This window comes from Eleutherodactylus coqui, chromosome 4 (genome assembly GCF_035609145.1).
Source record: "Eleutherodactylus coqui strain aEleCoq1 chromosome 4, aEleCoq1.hap1, whole genome shotgun sequence".
NCBI lineage: Eukaryota > Metazoa > Chordata > Amphibia > Anura > Eleutherodactylidae > Eleutherodactylus > Eleutherodactylus coqui.
Genome location: NC_089840.1, coordinates 191030477 through 191043605, shown reverse-complemented (window position 1 = coordinate 191043605; position 13129 = coordinate 191030477). Strand labels below are relative to the sequence as shown.

General features: G+C 41.6%; 1 protein-coding gene across 2 annotated transcripts in view; it reads right to left on the bottom strand.

Annotated features, from left to right (window-relative positions):
- Nucleotides 1-2055: 2055 nt before the first annotated feature.
- Nucleotides 2056-13129, bottom strand: part of SLC29A3 (solute carrier family 29 member 3) — a 46642-nt gene continuing 35568 nt past the window's right edge. For both annotated transcript variants that reach the window (XM_066600482.1, XM_066600481.1), the window contains exons 5-6: nucleotides 8368-8530; nucleotides 2056-3422 (exon numbers count right to left, since the gene is read on the bottom strand). In XM_066600482.1, coding sequence (XP_066456579.1) covers nucleotides 2789-3422; nucleotides 8368-8530 — 797 coding nt within the window. In that variant the 3' untranslated portion in view covers nucleotides 2056-2788. The remainder of the gene's footprint in view (nucleotides 3423-8367; nucleotides 8531-13129) is intronic.

Genomic DNA, 13129 nt, shown 5'->3' with positions numbered 1-13129 from the left:
TGTATAGCTGTTCAACCTGAGGAGAAGGCAAACAGAAAACAATGGTTCCATTTGGGTTCCCATTGATTTCAATAGGAGCTGAAGTGCTTCAGTTCAGCTCAGTTTGATTTCTGCTTTTCAAATGGATATAATAGCGCAGATTGCTATGCTACTGTTTCCATTAAAAGCGGAAATCAAACTGAAAGGAGACTTCCATTTTTAGTTTTTTTCTTTTAAATCGTAGTCAATGGGTGACCGAACTACGTGGAAAGGTTTCTGTTTAGTTCAGTTTATCAGTTTTTGTTATCCGTTATTAAGTGACCATGAGCAAGTGGTTAGAAAGACTAAAGGAATACAATACGGATTCATTAAAAAACAGATGTAAATGAAACAAAACGGAAAGAAACACAGAAGTGGTCCTTTTTTGACAGCGGTCTACCAGATCCATTAAAAATAAAGAAAACAAAACTATGGTTTCTAGTTTGATTCAGTTTGCTATAATTTCATTTCTTTTTAAATGAATCAGTTAAGAATGGAAAACAAAAAGCTGCAGTGATGGAGCCTTTTACGGGGAGCGGACATTTCATTATGCAATCTAAATCTCATCTTGATGAGCTCCAAATCTACAATAAATATAGTGTAACCCTAATTCAGAGATCTGTTTCCAGCAGATCTGCTAACACCACATCCAGTGATGTCACTGTAGAACGTCCAAAAACATGACTATACTGAAGTAGCATCAGTACTAATAGTAGTAACGATAACACTTATCCCAAATACCCATTGTGGCAAACCCCCGACTATATTTACCGTTCCGTGTAGGCACATATTAATGGAGTAACACTATACTTACATAAACAGATTTTCCACCTGAAGCAGTATAAATATGAACAGTAAGAACGATGCAGTAGAACAGTTGTAGAAAATTGTAAAGACTATGCTACCCTGTTTAAGGTTAGTCCACATGGCACAGAAAATATAGGCACCACAAAAGAGTACAGCCGACTCATGAAGCGGTATTCCAATCTGGGACTTATGGCATACCCATGGGATACACAATAAAAAGTCCAATAGATTCGTACATAATCCCCTTTTGGATTCACATGTATCGCTAGTTCTAGCCCCCACCAAGCCCGGCTCAGCTGAATACAGTGGCTGGGAATGGTTGGGATTTACAGAAAAAGCCGAGTGGGCGTCACAACAACATTTCCATAACTCCCATAAATGTCAATAATAGTTATGCAAACCATGGAGAACAGCAAGCTACATTGCTTCAATAACTCAGGAGCTGCTGAAACAACAAAGTTCCATAAGTCCCAGTTAAGTCATGGAGGTTTGGGGTTTGAATGGAGCTGTCTTTTACAGCTGACACGCTCACAACAGCCAAGATCAGGGTTCACACGGATCGTGGCGGATAACCCTTTAAATGCCCCCCCAACCCCATTTCTGTGACGATATCACAGGGTGCTGTTCAGTTGCCTTGGCAGTCAGGCACCTTCTCAGGGCTGTCCTTGCAGATTACCTATGAAGTCATGCCTGTGGTATGGCTTAATAGACTGCCTGTCAGATTGCGGTATAATGTAGTACTATGTAATACCATTATACTGTATGAGTAATCAAGTGATCACTAGTTCAAAGTCCCCTATGGAGACTAAGAAAAAACATTAAAAGCCTTTTTTGCATATTTATAATTAAAAAAAGCAAAAAACAAAAAGAAAAAATAAACATTTTGTATTGTTGAGTCTGTTAAATCCGATCTATCAATGTAACACACTATTTATTCCATACGGTTACCTAATCAACAAAAAAAATACATGGAATAGTCGTGCTTTTGTGGTCACCTGTCTCCAAAAAAAAAAAAAAAAATCGTATGTACCCCACAATGGTACCAATAGAAACTATGGGACACCCCATGAAAAATGAGCCCTTGCACAAGTATATCAAAGGAAAAATAAAAATGCTTTGGCTGCCAGAAGATGGCAGCAAAAAACTAATATTTTTCTTTTAAAAAGTAATACTGCAAAAAAAAAAAAAAAAATTTATATATATATATATATAAATATAAAACTTAGCATCATCACACTGACCCATCGAATAAAGTGGTCATGGCATTTTTGCTGCAGTGTGTACACTGCAGAAGCAAGACCTCCCCCTCCAAAGATGGCAGAATTGTGTTTTTTTCCCATTTCACTTCACTGAATTTTTTAAAACGTTTTTCAGTACATTATACAGTACATTAAATAGTACCATTAAAAAAATACAACTCGTCCCACAAACAAGCCCTCAGACAGCGACGTTGATGGATAAATAAGAGTTAGGATTTTTGAAAGTGGAAAGGGAAAAAAAAAATAAATTGAAAAAGAAAAAAAAATAGGCCGTGTCCTTAAGGGGTTAAACAGAGCAGCATAGTCTGAGGGAAGATCTGCTTCAAAAGGAAAAATGGCAATAATCTGGTTTCATGCATACAAGTACAGGACTTGGGTAAAACAAACAACTGAACACATGAATCAATATAAAAATTTTTTTAAAAGTTAGTTCATTTTCTAAGGAAACCGCCATTTATGGTGCATCCCGAAGTCTCTGGAGAAAATTTGTTGCTAATGTTAAAAAAAAATTCTGGTCCAAGTTAAGGCTTATTCACACGTTAGTAGTATTCATCAGTATCAGCCAAAACCAGGAGTGGGTCCAAAATCCCCCCAAAAATGCAAATCTTCCCATTCTACCTTCTCTCCGTACGTTCCAGCCCTGGTTTTGGCTTACAAAAACATGATGAATAATCCTGCCATGTGAATAAGCCCTTAGTGCTACATCAAATTAAGTGAACGAGCGAGGAGAAAGCCGCTCCTATTGCTAACCCCAACCCTAGGAAGAACGACATGACTATTGCAGTGCCCTCGCTCAACTCCTTGGGGACCACCTTGGGACCGTACACCATGGAGAGTGTCCCCAAGTAACCATTGCTAAGTCCCATCAGAGTGATGAAGATGATGGGATAGACATCGCTCTGGAAGATGACCAGGTAGATGTGTTTTCTGGGCTGGTAGTTGCAGAACATAAATAGGGGGATAAATAATGTCCGGAGGAAAACCAAGGTGGGCAGGATTTTGCTGTTCGGCCCGGGGCTCTGTATCCACGTTGTGATCTGCCGGCCACTCCAGTCAGCAAAGTTATACACCAGGAAACAGGTGATGGGAGTGAAGAACTTATTGGTCCATACGCTACCGGAAGACTTGTCTACAGACTCGATGCTGGCAGCGATGGTCGGGAAGATGATGATGCTAATGAAAAATGTGTAAAACAAGCAGGCGGCCAGCACTTTGACTCGCTTCAGGATAGGAAGTATTGGCGGAGAGTTGGTCTTTGATGAAGAAGTGTCCACTTTCTCCTCAGAACCTTCATCATCGGAAGAGTCTGGTCTTGCTTCAATTAAATTCAAGTAGTAGCTTAAGAGAAACACAAAAGGGTTAATCGCATACTGTATGTATAAACCGATAAAAGTAGAAACAGATCGCTCATTGCAGCACATTTAGCTGCTAAAACCACAGTTCGCTTGCAAGAGCTTGCCTATGTGAAAATTGCGCAGATTTGCAGTAAAACCACATGTTGGTGCAATTTTTGGCCCCATCGTGACCGCCAGGTGTGAACTCGACCTTCACTGTTGAACATTGCATGTAAGGAGTCTATGACATTGCATGATTAGCGTTTACTAGGGCCGAGCCACTAATTGTTATATGGTAGACTACTGCAGCGAGACACCGAGTGTGAACCTGCCGAAAACTGCAGAAGGTAACGAGACTGAATTCCCAGACGTCTGACACGGCACATTCTCCCAAGAGAAGTAGTGCAGCGCCACCTGCTGACAACAAACAGGAGTACAGCGGGTCTCTTCCTGTTCTCCACAGAAAAGCTACAGATTTTTAACAGAAGGCTGGAGGATAAATAATACCCTATGGCTCACACGGACGTATTTGCGCACGCAATATTTAGAACCCATTGATTTCAATGGGTTCCCTCTCATGTGCGCATTTCGTGTGCACATCTACAGCCGTGAAAAAAAAAAAAAAAAGATAGAGCATGCTCTATCTTTTTTCCAATGGAGTGCGCAAATGTGTGTGGAATATGTAGAGATGCGAGAAACACTACATAATTCAGCTGGAAAACAACATCTGGAAATAATAAGCCATACAATCGAGAAGTTTGTTTGCTGTACGGAAATGAACATGTCCTGTGGGTGGAAAAAGTACAGAAAAACATGCTGATACGTGCAGAAAAGAGCCTTATTTATGCTAAGGCATGCGTAATTGTGTGTACGCCAGTGTGAAGCCAGCCTTAATGAATCTGTTTAAAGCGTTTCCTCTGAGGGCTCAATCACACGGATGGAAAAATAATAAAACTAAAACAATGCGGTTGCATAAGTGTTCACACCCTCTTATATTGGGGATGTGGTTGTGTTCAGAATCAGCCAATCACATTTATACTCATGATAACTAGTAGTCAGCACTCCACTGCCAGTATTTACAGGGATTCTGATTTCCCCCATATAAAGTTCGGCTCTTCTAGGAGGATTTTCCTGGCATTTTCTTAGTTGATCCATAAAAATCTTACAGCAAATCAAAGGGATCTGATTGTTGGAAGGTATCAGTCAGGAGAAGAGGGCCAAAACAATACAGTAAAGACGGTCATCAAGAAGGGGATTAATGGCCCAACAGTGACATTACCAAGAACTGGACGTCCCTCAAAAATTGAGGAAAAACTAGAACATTGGTCTGGAAGCTGTCAGGAGGCCAACAGCAACATTAAAAGAGCTGCAGGAGTTTCTGGTAAGTACTGGTTGTGTAGAGCATGTGACAATCATCTCCTGTATTCTTCATATGTCTGGGCTGTGAAATGGGAAGGGGGGTGGGGGGGGGGGGGAAGCCTGTTCTAACAATAATAAAAACATCCAAGGTGGCTATGTTTTACTAAAACCTCCATCAAGTCTGCCAGAAGTCTCTGGGAGAACGTGTTATGTCTGATGAGGCTGAGGTTCAAGCTGTTGGCACTAATTCCTAAAGGTATGTTCGGCACAAAAGGACACACTGTGCATCACCAGAAGATGATCAGACCAGCAGTGAAGATGGTGGAGGAAGCATTATGTGGGGGGGATGTTCTGATGCTGGAACTGGAGCTTTAGTCAAGGGGAGGGAATTATGAACCATTTCAAAAATCAGTCCCTTTTGGCACACAACCTTCCTCGACTAAAAAGCTAAAGAGGAATTTCAACTTTCAGCACAACGACCCAAAGCATACTGCCAAATCGCTAAGAGAACGGCTTCACCAGAAGATCATCAGAGTTTTGCAATGGTTCAGCCCTGAATCACACTGCAGACCTGTGGGCTGACCTGAAGAGGGCGCTACACACAAGATGCCCTCACAATCTGACAGATTTGGAGCACTTTTGCAAGGAAGAGTGGGCAAAGCTTGCCAAGTCAAGATGTGCCATGATAGTCACCGACCCCAAAACACTGAATGCTGTCAGAGAATCAAAGCATACATTAACAAAGTATTAGTTTTAGGGTGTGCATATTTATGCAACCACATTATTCAGATTTTTTTCCCACCCTAACAGATTTCAGTTTGCTTTCCAATGGAATTGCATAGATAGCGGGTCTCGGAGGTGGGAATACATCTGAAATGATTCATCTTGGTTGGATTTTTTAACATGACAAAAACCCAACATTTTAACGGGGTGTGCAGACTTTTTATATCCACCGTATACTAAATGATGACAGCAAACTATTCTGAAAAGAAGGTTTTGCACTTCTTTCTGTTTTAGTTGTGTAATGGGACCAGACACAAGACAGTTGTTCTTTTTGCTGAAGTTGTACTTAAGTTTCCTATTAGTGCCAACAGCAGTAAGAAAGCTGCAGCAGATGCTACTTATTGAGGAAGAACCCTTAGTCATCTGCCCATTAGGACGCTCATGTGTTCTTGTCTGACAATTACACTTCTCTTTTGGTTTCTGAGGCATGATCTAACTGTGTCATAAGTGATCTGAGGGCGAAACTCTCAAGTTTCATTCTGTGGTTTCTTTATTTGATGATCACTCTAAATGCAGCACTGCAGTCAAATGGCTAAATATCATAAGGCAAAAAAGATGAATTACAAGGGGATTCCGCATCGTATTTAGTTCATTTAGTATCAAATAAGGAACTGTGCAATCCCCTTGTATCCAAGTCTACAATGCTGCTTCTTATCCGTTGTAGTAGGAGACACAATGTATGTCACTGGTATGTGTCCAGTGCACCGTATGGCGCCAGCCAGGTGATCCGCACATACCTGAACGCCAACATGCAGTTGGACATACGAAGCCATATACGCTGAATGGCCAAGCTGTTTGCCCTAAAAGAAGGAAAACTGGATTCTACCTAATGTTTTTTATTTACTCTCCTCTAGATCAATATTGTGGGATAGGAAACCAACAGCAAAAAAAGTGCACAAAAATGCTGTAATAAAATATTTTATTGTAAATCACATTAAACAAAACAATATCTTAAAAAGATGAGTCACCATAGGAAAAACACGGAGTCACAGGGGAAGAATCCCAAGGCAAATACATTAATATTACCCACAGAATGTCAAAGTGCAAACTAATAAACATATAGAAAAAAATATATAGATGCGTTTACACGAAGGGAGAAATACACCACTCCATTGTCTGGGGTCCTGCACAGCATGGCGAAGGCCCCAATGTATGTTTTGGCGTACATGCCTTCGTCTGGGGGATTTATATATAACCCGCTCATGACTCGGGCCTCTGTGACAGATGGGTCAGTGACATATAAATCATGTGACCCCACATATGGTCAGAGACGTCACCTGAAGCTCCAAGACACTGAACAGGGAGAGCGGGTTTCTGTGACTTGAGACGTGTCTTATATTACGCCTCGGGCCCAGTATGTATTAGTGATTGTAGTGGCGTTTCTGCCATTTCATTGGTTGGGGTTTATATAAATTAACGAGGTTAACGCCATGCCCCCACTATCAGACAAAGGTAAATACGCCAAAAGGCAAGTGTGTGCAGGACCCCAGACAATTGAGAGAAGTCTTTCTCCCCTATATTTTTGCCCATACCTTTATACTATTTTATTCTTTATTAGTTTGCGCTGTGCCTGACATGCTGTGGGTAATACTGATCTACGTGTCTTGGGATTCTTCCCCCGTGGCTCTGTGTTTTTCCTATGGCGACTCATCTTTTTAAGATACTATATGTTTTAATATGTTTACAATAAAATAGTTTTAATAGGATAGATTTGTGGACTTATTTTGTTGCTGGTTTACGATATTTGTGCGGCCAATTACACTGGATTGATACTTTTACTGTATTGTTACCATATTCTTGATATGGAGGTTCAGTGTCCCACTACATTTTCTAGAGTTCTTATTTATTGTGGGGATAATAGGCTGCAATGGATGGACATTATATGTCTTTTTCCAGTCTTAGGCCTCATGCACATGGCAGGTCCAGATTCCAGCTGCGGAATCCTACATGGAATCCAGCCCTGACCGCGGCGGGTAACTCTGCATACCTGTGTGTGCAGGCGGCTGTCTTTGCAGACGTCCGCGCAGACCTATCTTCCTTCCAGCTTCTCCGTACTGCGGATGGTCCACACGGCTCACCGTCGGATATGTGCAGTACAAATTTTTCTTTTTTTAAACTCCTGCTTTTCTCCGGCCCGCGGGTAGGCCAGCTTTCATTGACTTGGAAGCCGTCCACACGGGAACCACACGAAGATGGAGAATGCTGCAATTTTTCATCCACAAACGGAAACTGCAATTGGTTACCGCTCATGTGCACAAAGAATCATTTTTGCATAGCATGCTATGGAGGGTTATTGCTGTGGACCCCGGAGGCGGACGCCCACTCTGGATTCCGCAGCATAAATCTGCCCGTGTGCATGCGGCCTTTAGTACCAGGTTACTCTATAACACTGCCTCCTTAGCTGTGTCTGACCAATCACCACCAACCTGCAGGGACTACATGGCTCTGCGGCTTTCTACCTGCGCCACATATAACCAACTCTACTTGTGCCAAGCAGTCCACAGGTGAGGAAGACTTTATATGTTGAGAGAAGGAGCTTATTCAGATTCCTGTAAAGTGTTTCAGCAGCTTCCGCGGCGCTTTCGGACAGAGAACTATATTTTTTTGGTTTTTATTTTTCTTTGATGTGTACATTTTTCTTCTCCTTACTTTCACAACTCATTTTCCAAAATCAGAGTTCCAATAGATGTGGCCTTCGCTGTAGGTAACCCTTAGTTACAGTACGGTAATCAGTATCTGGAGTCAATATAACCCTTTAATTTCCCTACATCCTACATTCTGGATACAGCACAGCACTGAAGTCTTACCTGGCATACTCCATCCTGGGAAGGATTAGATACACACCAATGCATAGAAGAAGGAAGATATCAGCAGTAAGGAAATAAGCAAGTGCACTATCTGTAACGTTGGATGCTATGGACAGGTCCAAAATTGCTGCCAAAGCACTGACGGTGCCCCCCATCGCCTGACCTGAAAATAAAGGAATACAGATGAAGCATTTGTACTCTGTAGAGCGACACATGCAGGGTGTAATCAGCTGGTCATAGTAGAAAAGTATAAATTACTGTGCTTACAAGAGTAGCTTCCCTGTCTTCATCTAAATACATGCCCTAAAGATTGTCATGTGACCGTTGATTGTCAAAATTGAATTGGAGACGCGTATAAAGTTTCGAATCTTCCTCGCAATCCCCTGGGGGGGGGGCTGAGCTGTAAATGCCATCTTTTAAACAAAGTTTAACTATTGTAATCCTGTTTGGCTTTAAGAACACAAACACGTCATTAGTGGAAGCTGTCCATTCGTAGAAGAATTGCTTAGTGAGGGAAGGTTCTCTTCTTGGCCCCATCACTGAGAAGATCTTACTATTCTGTAACTTAACCTTACTCATGTATATTGGCTGGTTTTCTGTGGATGGATCAGTTCTGATGAGAATTTTATATCTATATCTATCCATCTATCTATCTATCTATCTATCTATCTATAGTATGTTGAGCAGAAAAAAAAAAAAGATATATATCCATCCAGTTCAGCTTATTTTCCCCCAAAGAGTTGATCAAGGGGAAGGCGAGAAAGACAAAACACCTAATGAGGTCGAAGCCAATTTTCCTCATTTAAGGGGAACCAAATTAATTCCAGACTTCAATCTGGCAATCAGAATAATCCCCAGATTAACAACTCTTCTGAAGTAATAGAACATTTAATATTGTAACACTCAAGAAATGCGTCCAGGCCCTCTTATACTCTTATCGAGTTTCCCCATCACCACATCCTCAGGCAGAGAGTTCCATAGTTTCACTACTCTTACAGCAAAGAACCCCCTTCTATGTCAGAAACCTTCCTCTAGACAAAGAGGATGCCCCCTTGTGACAGTCACAAATACTATAAGGTGTGAGATAGTGATGGGGAGAGTACTGGAAGATTGCTGTTTCTCCCAGAATGCTGTCCTTTATGTATTAGGCCCAAAAAGTATATCACATATAGGAAAAGCTGGATGGGATAAAAAGAATCCAGGAACCATGCTGTCCTAAAAAGAACCATCTGCTTAGGACTTCTAGCAAGTCTGTTCCCTTCTAGAGCCACACAGTGCACTGGGGGGCTGAAAGACAGAACCCCCACTCCTCTCTGGAAAAGAAGAGACCACATGGGGTATTTTAGCGTACTGTATTGAGGTCTGGTCTGGACGGGTGGCTGGTAGGAAGCCACCTGTATTGTCAGGGTGACAAGTGTTCATTTAGTGCTGGACAAGCAGGATTTTATTTTCTGTATGAGCCGCAATGTAAATAGATGTTTTCGTCAGTTTTAATGGACAACAATAAGGCCCTGTAGGAACTGTATCCTGGTGTGAAAGTATTGAATTGTACTTTACGCAGTAGTGTCACTGAATTTCAATTGAAAATGTGAAAGTATTGAATTATATTGCATGCAGTGGTGTTTTGTGCTTAGCAAGAACTGTGTACACAGAAGACACATATTATAGTTTTACTAGCAGGATCTCAGATGCTGAGCATGCAGCTTTATCAAAATTAACCTTTGTTATGTTTTACTAAGAGAGAAGTATCACACATGCTGTAGACTTTGAATTGTTTACTTTGTGGGGGTTGTTATACTAGAAGACCTCTTGCACTGGAACAATAACACAGAAGATCTTGGAAACATCACTTAAGTGTTTCTCACCATTTTCTTTTTCAATTCATCGAATAATAAATTAGGCTTACCTGATTGCTAAGGCTATGATACACTAGTGTTACTGTCTGTAACCACAACTAGCTAACCGCATTGAGCTACATCTTTCACAATGGTCAGCATTAGACAATGGTGTTAAAATAGAATTGTATTGAGCATGCCGCCTGCTACAGTATAAGTTATATCACATATCTCCAAGCCAGACTGAAACGTCCGCCTTCCAAGCACCTTGCAAATAACATGGTCTCACAATAATATGAATACATAAATACCACCAGTCACCAACTAACATACCTGTCTTTTTCCTTGATTCTGTTCCATAACAAAGGTCCTATTCACACAGGCATTGGTGATTTCGGTACAACCGAACAAAAAAAATCTGATATCACACAAACGCTGTCCGAGTGCGGTTCAATTTTCTCTGCCGACAATATGCAGTATGCCCTGCTATTGTCCATGAAAATGGACAAGAAGAGAACATGCAGCAATTTTTATTTTCATATGGACCATAGGCCCGCATGAAAAGACAGCCATGTGGACAGTCTAAATAGCCATTATGGGTCCGTGTGCTGCCCGTGAAATACAAGAAAAAAAAGTCACTAAAAAGAAAGAATTTCCTATGTACCATAGGAACCATCCATTTGGTCTATACTTCATTCTCTTGAGAGCAAACACTTACTGTGGGATAAGCGCACAGCTCATGCTACTTGAGCTGTGGAGACGCATCACCAGAAACCTTTCTTTAACTGCAATTAAAGAACAGGAGCTACTTCTTCATCCGTCCCCCAAATTAAAATAGAGATTACCAAAAATAGAAGACCCACTACTCGGCTTAATGTCCGTAAGGCTCTGGTTATACCTTCATTCTTGTGTTCTGTTATGGCAGAAAAGAACGAGGAGAAACAACATTGTGACGGATCCATCAAAATGGCGGAACCGAGCGGCAACTGATGCAATCTATTGACTATAATAGATTCAATCTGGTTTCCGTAATTTTACTAGGAAAACCATGGTTGGCAGTGTGAACAGAGCCTTAGACTGCTTTTATCCTGCATTTACAAAAGCTATATTCACATGGGCAAGTGCCATATCGGGCTGTGAAACTCTGTCCAATATAACAGTCATGTGATGCTCCTGTGGATGTGAGGAGTTTTTGTTTTTCCCCATTGTTCCAATGGGAAACCTGGCATGGCATCACATTCGTATGCACCTCGCTCATTGTGCAATGTTTTTGCCGACCCCATTGAAAACAATGGCCAAGGCCTTCCAAAGGAACATCCAAAAATAGGACATGCCAGAAAATATGCAGGAAAAAATAAATTGTTCAAAAGAATGTGGTTGATATTCGTGCGTCTCGCAATGCACAAATCTCGCGTCATTTTCTCGGCAGTGTTAAAGCAGCCTAAAAGGGAAGTGTACAAAAACTGCTCTGTTCTCCTATAAATGTGGCGGATCAGGACAGGCCGCACTATAATCAATGGCTAAATGTAAATAAATAGAAGGCCTAGAGAGGAGATGGAATACAAAAGAACAGTGGGACGAAGGAGAAGCTACCGCACCACGGAACAGGCTAATAAGTATCACACCCCGATCTCTTATACTGTCCTACAACCCCCATATATCTCTCCTTAACCCTAACAGGCAAGGAGGTATTAGGAATATTTAATAATTCATCTAGCTCTATAACATTTCTGCGAGTCAGGCCCAATTTGTTTTTACGTTAGCGTTTTGCTTTTGGAATAATGGTCTATATTGTGAACCAAGACAAGTAGAGGGGTGTGGACAGGCAATTGTCCTTTTATACAGAAGGAGCTTTAGGGCAAACGAGGCCAAACACTAGTCCCAGTGATACTCACTTCTATGATGTTACACAGGAGTGAGTATCGTCAGCATTTCTCACAGCGCTGTCGGCATGGAGGTGGAGCAGCCGGGAAGCGCTCTTCCCCACCCGCCTTCATTCAATGTAAGCAGACAGTCGTTCAAAAGTGAACGACTGCCATTTACACTGAACAGCATGATTCTCAGGTTTCTGCATAAAGAAACTGAACAATAACCCACGCCTAAACCCAATGTTTGAACACAGCCTATAATTAGCACTGAAACATAGGCACATTGTGGTTGTCTTAAAAACAACCTGTCAAGGGATAAAGTCAGTAGGGTTGGCGGCATTACTCTACATCCACATCCCCGTTGAATCCATTCCCTTCTTTTTCCCCCAAATTCACCTCCCTTTGTCCGGAACGGCTCTTCTTAGGTTCAGCTCCCAGCACACTCCATGAGTCAAGTGGGCTGTACCAACTGCTCACCATCTGTGGGCAACGTTACACTTTATTGATAGTGCGACGTCACCCATTCAATTTATCTTACAACAGGTCCTCTTTACACTGAGCTTAGGAGGACAGGCAGTACCACGGGCCGAGGACACAGATTTTAAATGCTGCATTTTGTGCTTAGTTTTTAGTCCTTTTTTAATTCGAAGTATAAATCCAATTAGCTATTAAAATTCTTCTGCGCTCTCCGCATCATGACAGGTCATAAACTGTGAAAATGGCAACCACAATTTCTGGCCCATTATGAGGAGTGTAAAGCGTGAAATTAGGCATTTTTAAAATACAAGTCTTTTTGTTTACTGTACCGGAGATGTTAAGTGGTGATCCCAAAGTCTAAAGCTAGGGGATAATTTTATGATTTGCGGGAGTCTTATTGCTAAGACCCCCATCAAGTATGACTTTGGGGGTCCCATGTTTCCTCACCTCCCCACTGCAGGTTTACTATACTCCCTGCAATAAGGGGGATATTGAATGGAGTGGCAGTCATGCATGTGCGGTGCCGCTACAAATCACTTTCATTGGGACTGCCAGAGGTAGCAGAGTACAAGCACTTGGCAA